The sequence below is a fragment of the Haplochromis burtoni genome, unplaced genomic scaffold (genome assembly GCF_018398535.1).
Source record: "Haplochromis burtoni strain Fernald_Lab_line unplaced genomic scaffold, NCSU_Asbu1 Contig_787, whole genome shotgun sequence".
Classification (NCBI taxonomy): domain Eukaryota; kingdom Metazoa; phylum Chordata; class Actinopteri; order Cichliformes; family Cichlidae; genus Haplochromis; species Haplochromis burtoni.
In genome coordinates, this window is record NW_024583148.1 from 95,663 (window position 1) to 102,660 (window position 6,998).

The 6,998-nt window shown below is 42.9% G+C and overlaps 1 protein-coding gene across 2 annotated transcripts in view; it reads right to left on the reverse strand.

Moving 5' to 3' along the window:
- Positions 1-1,039: 1,039 nt before the first annotated feature.
- The window catches only part of proca (protein C (inactivator of coagulation factors Va and VIIIa), a), a 7,050-nt gene continuing 1,091 nt past the window's right edge, over positions 1,040-6,998 (reverse strand). For both annotated transcript variants that reach the window (XM_005950549.3, XM_005950548.3), the window contains exons 4-10: positions 6,374-6,531; positions 6,161-6,185; positions 5,683-5,793; positions 5,183-5,323; positions 4,255-4,370; positions 3,788-3,905; positions 1,040-1,723 (exon numbers count right to left, since the gene is read on the reverse strand). In XM_005950549.3, the coding sequence (XP_005950611.1) occupies positions 1,134-1,723; positions 3,788-3,905; positions 4,255-4,370; positions 5,183-5,323; positions 5,683-5,793; positions 6,161-6,185; positions 6,374-6,531 (1,259 nt within the window). In that variant the 3' untranslated portion in view covers positions 1,040-1,133. The remainder of the gene's footprint in view (positions 1,724-3,787; positions 3,906-4,254; positions 4,371-5,182; positions 5,324-5,682; positions 5,794-6,160; positions 6,186-6,373; positions 6,532-6,998) is intronic.

A 6,998-nucleotide genomic window follows, 5' to 3' on the forward strand; every position in this document is an offset into this window, starting at 1 on the left:
ATAGAAAACCGCTCGGTGCCTGTACCATTCCCAATATGCACTGGCATGATGTTGGGGCAGCATGAGTACGAGCAATTTTTTTATTTAATTTTTTTCGTGGTGGGGGGCGTGATGCTGGGCAACCGCCCATGTCGCCTGTATCAAAAACCGCTACTGCTCGTCCCTGACGTGGAATGAGCACTCCACCCTTTTCTGGTTGAGAACAGTCGTCTTGGACTTGGAGATGCTAATCCTGATTCCTTCGCACTCGGCCACAAACTGCTCCAGGGCAAGCTGAAGGTCCCCAATCGATGAAGCCACAGAACCACATCAAAGAAAATCCCACAAAATCCAAAGATAAAAACCTTTTATAACTACTACAGCTAGATATTCTGTCCATAAAAAAACTATGAACAGATCCAAGGCTCACCAGAAACATGTCCAACGTAGTGCCAACAATTCGAACCAACTAGTTCTGACTTCTTCCCCACCAGAGGTGTAACGTTCCATGTCCCAGGAGCTATATTCAATACCCAAGAATCAAACTAACAGAGTCTCTGTGGTGTAGCCAATCAAAGACATATTCTGTACTAATTAGCAGGTACACTTCATGGATACAGGACTCCACCCTAGCCCACGATCAAATCTCTGTCTGTTCAAGGAGACGATGATATCTTACCAAACTATGGCTGTGACCTGTGTGGTGAGAGGCTTGAAACACTGAGAGCAGCTGAGCTGTAATGTTTGCATGTTTTCCTTTATTTGATGGATGTAATTTGATACAGAAAATAAGTCCTACATTTTTCATCAAAGATTTTCTTTTTGAGTAATTCATCAGTAATTTCTGGAAAGAGTCAGCTGATACAAATATATTTTTTGGCACTTAGAGCATCTAAAGGCAAACACCATTTGGTTTTGTTATAGGCAGACATTTTTCCATTGATTAATTGAGTATTTCACATTATTTTAAACAGATACGTAGCACTACAGGTCAGAGGGAATTTAAATTGTCTGGAACTAGTGGAAATCACTGGTTTTAAAAAAAGCAAACAGCTGCGTCTTCATGGTAAATCATTTTATTTAACAAAGTGTGTTACATTTTTATGTGGGTTCAACAGAACAGAGCCCGAAACAGCTGTTGTGGATAAATTGGTTCAGAAGCGTGGGCGTCCTTCCGGGCGATGGCCTCTGTCCCATTCTTCACGCACACTATTGATCCAATTATTGTAGTTGGACACTTTTGTGTAGATTCCCAGTTTGTCCAGCTGCCCACAGCCCTCACCCCAGGAAACCAGGCCAACCAGGAACCAGGTGTCCCGGTACAGAGTGACCATCGGGCCCCCACTGTCACCCTCACAGGCATCCTTCCTCTGTCCAAGGATACCGGCACAGAGGACGTTGTTGGAGATCGTGTGGGGGAACATCTGCTGAGTACAGATGCTGTGGCTGACCAATGGGATTTCAATAATGTTGAGCACTGAGCTGTGCTTAGTGCTGTTCATGTCCTCTTTGCCCCAGCCAGAGACAACAGTCTTAGTGCCGTTCAGGTGGAGCACTCGCTCGGCCATCTCGCGTCCTGGCAGACAAATGGGGACGATGTACTCAGTCGTGGGAGCGGGGGTCTGTAGGCGCAGCAGGGCAATATCATTGTCCATGGTCTTGGTGTTGTAGTTTGGGTGTTTGAAACCTTGGACAACATCCAGGATCACCTCACTGCCTTCTTTTTTAAGACGCTCATAGTCACCTAAAGACACAGGTTGTGGACTCATGGTTAATGAAAGCTGATGTGTGTTTTCACTCTGACTACAACAGGGATCTCGAACTCCAGGCCTCGAAGGCCGGTGTCTTCCAGGTTTCAGATGTGTCCGTGATCCAACACAGCTGACTTAAATGGCTAAATTACCTCCTCAACATGTCTTGAAGTTCTCCAGAGGCCTGATAATGAACTAATCATTTAAATCAGGGGTGTTGACCCAGGGAGATATCTAAAACCTGCAGGACACTGGCCCTCGGAGCCTGGATGTCGAGACCCCTGGAATACAATGTGACCTATCAGCAACCTTGGTTTTGTAAAGTTTTAGTGCTTAATGGCAAAATAGCAAATTACTTCAAATAATTGTATATACAGTTGAATAAAAAATAAAAACTGGAAAATTTAAGTACATTGAGGTTTCTCCATGTACTTAATTCCCACCCCCTGAACCACGGTCGCCCCATGGGTGACCTTCTTGTAACCGGAAGGTCGCAGGTTCGATCCCCAGCTCTGTCTTGGTTGTTGCGTCCTTGGGCAAGACACTTCACCTACCGCCTACTGGTGTTGGCCAGAGGGGCCGATGGTGCAATATGGCAGCCTCGCTTCTGTCAGTCTGCCCCAGGGCAGCTGTGGCTACAACTGTAGCCTCCACCAGTGTGTGAATGTGAGAATTGTAAAGCACGTTGAGGGTCTCAAAAAGTGCTATATAAATGCAATCCATTATTATTGGTAGTAGTATTCCAGCTTTATTTGTCACTGTTGAATTAATGTTCATGTATGGAGTCCTTGGGATTGTCACCACAATGGGCAGTGACAACCTTCTGACCTACCAGCTGCCTCTGCCATGGAGTCTCACTCTCACTACCTGTTTAGGTTTACAGATCAGTCCTATGGCATCTTCCTGCCATCTAATACAAATTAATACTGGTGATCAGTTGACAGCGATGCTGTTCTCTTCACCCAAATATCAAACATAGACTGACGTGACTCCACCAGTTATGCATGCCTAGCAGTTTGTAAACCTTTTAGCCTGTGTTTCTTTTTTAATAACTACACTCATGAGCATGAACATGGTGTTTGTCTGGGCTAATTTATGTCTGTTCATCAAAAACAAAACTCTGGGCAGTTTATCAGCTGGTCCAGGGTTCTTTACAACTGCCCACATGAGAGGTAAAGTCTCCCGAGAGCTCGCAAGTGAATCCCCTTCAATATTTTCACATATAGACCCAAGAAGGCCAGGTATTTTGAAGTACTGAGCATAAAAGCAAACTCAGAATCATATCCTCCATGACCTGTAGTTGCATAGAGTTGCGCCCTTATACTCTGGAAAAACCCCAAAGGCCAGGGACATGAGTATCCTCACCCATCTGGCACCTCTTTCCTTGGGTAAGTCCAGAAATAGAAAGAGTCCAGTCCCAAACCTGGATTTGGGTTTAGAGCCCATGGCTATGGGCTGAGGTGTGACCCACTATATTGAGATTATTTGCTAAGAACCAGAGACCTGATGGTACGAGATCCAGTGTGCTGTGCTGCTCCAGCTCAGGTTCCCAGGTATCTAAGCTCAGCGCCCATCTCTGTGGGTGATGGGTTTACAGAATGGCCGATAGTTTCTTGAGGTCGTGCCTGGTCATACCCGACAGATCAAGGCCCAGCAAGGTTTACCAGCTCCTCTTTATTCATTTAATTCATTCAGTTTGTTGGAATCACTTTTAGTCTCGTCCTTATTGTTCTCCCAATATCACAGGCAATTAAAAAACTCCTTCACTGTGGTGATTTTTATGACTTTATATATTGCTTCTAGTTTATTTCTGTGTCATACAAACTAAATTTAAGGTAAACTGAAGTGTTTTCTCTCTGTGGGCAAACAAACAAGACCCTATCAGCCTTTCAGGTAAAAACTACAGGCAGTCTCTCCAATCATTTGTACTTCACTATAATCAGTTTGTTAATCAGTTCGTTACCGCGTTGATCTTTCTAATCACTTCAATGTCATTCATTTATGATTATTTTTCATTTAATTATAATTAGTGTCTGTCATCTGCAATGGAAACTCACCGAGTCGTACACTGAACGTTAAGCTGTTGTCAAGACAGTGAGCAGCTGTCAGAACCCAGCTCTCATCGATGAGGACACCCCCACAGTGAAATCGACTCCTGTAATCCATTACCAGGACCTACAGATAAACACACTATCAGATATTAATGCTCCAACTTGGATTCTGCTGACAAGATAACATCTTGACATTGTGAAACAGCTTTGTTTCACATATTAGTTCAATCTTTGAAAAAAAACAGAACAGATTTAAACAAATTAGCAGATTTCTTACCAAATTCAAATGTATATAACATAAAAAGAGATTTGCCAACATCTGATGTTGGAGTCTTAAGATCTTAATAACCATATCACCATTACAGCACTTTGATTTCAGACTGCAGGCTGCTGTAAGGATACAAATCTAACAAGCCTAAGTTGTCAGCATGACACACCCAGTGTGTATTGTAGGTGAGTTTTTTTTGTAGTACCTGCCATGGACTCTCCCCTTTCTTGCCCACCTGCCCCCCCACCATCCAGGGACGGAGGCCTTTCGGTGGTGGGCTGTATGATGTGCTGGCTAACAGCTGTCCACAGGATGATCGACCTGTAAAAACACTGTATTAAAGCTACAATGGAAAAATATTAAGAGAAACATAAAATAATCTCTCTTTTCATCTCATTCAAGCTGAGAGGCCAGCAGCTTGTGTCTGTGGTTTGTGCATCCCTGTTGTGGATGAGCAGTGTGCGAAGCAAACTGCCACTAGTCTGCGTTCACTGTTTTGAGATCAGTTACTAACTGTGGTTCATATGGAAACACAGCAAGTAAAACAGCATCAGTGAGTTTCACTTGATGACTTGACTTGTGCAACTGGCTTGAAGTGTTTGATGGTGTCACCACATCCTCATTAAGTTGATGAAGGCTCCTGTTCTAGCATCCATGTGTGAGACATTGAGTACATGGCTGTCATGTAGCCAAAACAGGCAACAGGTTGGTCCATCTGATCTTATAGTCTCGAGCAACTGCTCTGTCTACTAGTAGGTCTGTGTCTTGCCATGTGCCTGTTCATGCTAGCTCCTATGATGCCTGGCAGGAGCATCCATGTGGTGATGAGACATATTATTGGTCGGTAGTTGGATGGGATTAATCCTTAAGAATCATGTGGTGGTTCATTTATGCTTCCAGGTACTCAAGGAGTGCAGTTAGCTTCTTTAGCCAGTAGGTGCGAATCGTGTCAGGGCATGTGCTGTCCAACTCGTCAGCTCTTCATTATCGAAAGGATTGTCCAGAAAATCATAATCCATAAAGATATATTGAATAACAAGTCTATATAAAGTGATGAGAGAATTAAATTTTTGCTTGCTAATAAACATTTTGTTTACAGCCAGCAAGTGAAGTCAGACTTGAACTGCTCTTACTGTTGGGAACACATTTCCTGGAGTCATTAGTCTGTTTGTATCCATTCACACAGCTGCAAGTCCTCGACAGGCCGTCACTGCTCTCCGTACAATCGTGGTCACAGCCGCCATTATCCACGGAGCAGTTGGTGGCTGCTACAGCTAGATGGAGATGGGAAACAGGAACACGGGAACTTTTCAGGTTTCACATTAAGTTTTAGTGAATGTTACATTGATGTGACTCCGCCTGTAAAAGAAATCAAACAGCAGCTACGTCCAGCTGCCAGACAAAGTCTCGCTAACAAGTTTTAGCAAAAAAATAACCCTCGTAAATACTTTGTTATGTTTGTGTGCTCAGTGGGTAATTTGTATTCTTTTTGTTGATTCTCAAGGTTTAATTAAAGATGTGGTTTGTTGCTTGATGCAGTTTCACTATATTGAACACTCCTTGCTTCACTTTTGTAGTCTTTTTTTAATATAACGTTAGAAATGCTCCTAGGTAACCAAAGACACTGACTCACGATATTCACAGTATTTGCCCTCATATCCAGAGTGACAGCGGCAAGCGTAGGCTTGGAGCATATCCACACAGTCTCCATGACTGCACTTGTTGGACTCACACTGGTTCCCATCTGAAATACAGTCAGATAACTTGAGTATTTTTCCCATGACTATCTGCAAAGAAAGAAGATGTCAAAAGCCTCGCCTTAGTGACGGAGGAAGACAGAAGCAGGCTAAATCGTATTTGATGTCGTATTGTTGTAAATGTACTGTAATCTTGTGCTTTTGGGTAATCAGGCACGCATATCACACCCCATCCCAAGAAATAAACGATGCAGCCTGTGAAGAACCTTGTCCTGAATTCTCCTCAGTCTACACATCATTCACATTCCAATCATCAGAAATATTAAAATAATATTTAATAATTTATACATGGTATTATTTTTAAAGCTGATATTTAGTATGTTTTCACTGTCAAGCTGAACAAACTTGTCTTACCTAAGTAAACTGTCCAAAACTCCAGCTGTAAAGACACAGAAACAAACATCACCAATCGCACTCATCTGGTCATCGCTGCAGAACAACACACACACACCTCCTGTGGGTATTTGTCAAGTCGACACTACCCTGTCATGTTCTCATCAGCCATAAATCAAAAAGCCAGATATTTTTGCTTATTTTGATCTACGGTGTGTTAAAGAGACATCTTACCGTAGCTTCTCTGGTCTCGAAAATCTCTCTGGCCTCTTCAAAGCTGCATTTCTCTTCATTACATTCTCGCTCCAGGTTTCCTGGTTTCATCTCCTCCATGAAGGAGTTCGCCCGACGAGAGCGAAGCAGCATGTGAGCCCGTCGCGGGTCCGAGAATACTGAACACACAGAAAGAGTGAAACAGTGATGCAGACCAATGCTAAGACAACGGCTTCTTTAACTGTTTTTTCCCCAAACATCACGTTTTTGGAAAGCACTTTGTTGTCATTTGGACTTAAATCTTTGGGATTCTGTGAATTTACTCTCATCAATTCATGTGATTCCCGTGTGTTGTATGCATGCCTGGAAAATGCTCCTAATGAGACGACAAATGGAGAGATCTGGACCAGGACATCAGCGAGCATCCGGACAGTCTGAGGTGACTGAAGCATCTCCCAGAGGAGAGAGAATTATATTATATTATATTATATTATATTATATTATATTATATTATATTATATTATATTATATTATATTACCAGTCCGTGAGTCGTTTGGTACCGGGCCACGAGAGTTGAGGCTCAGGTGTGAAATGTCTGGTTTTCAGGGTTTTTATCGGTTTTCAGCGTTATTTTGTTATCGTTTT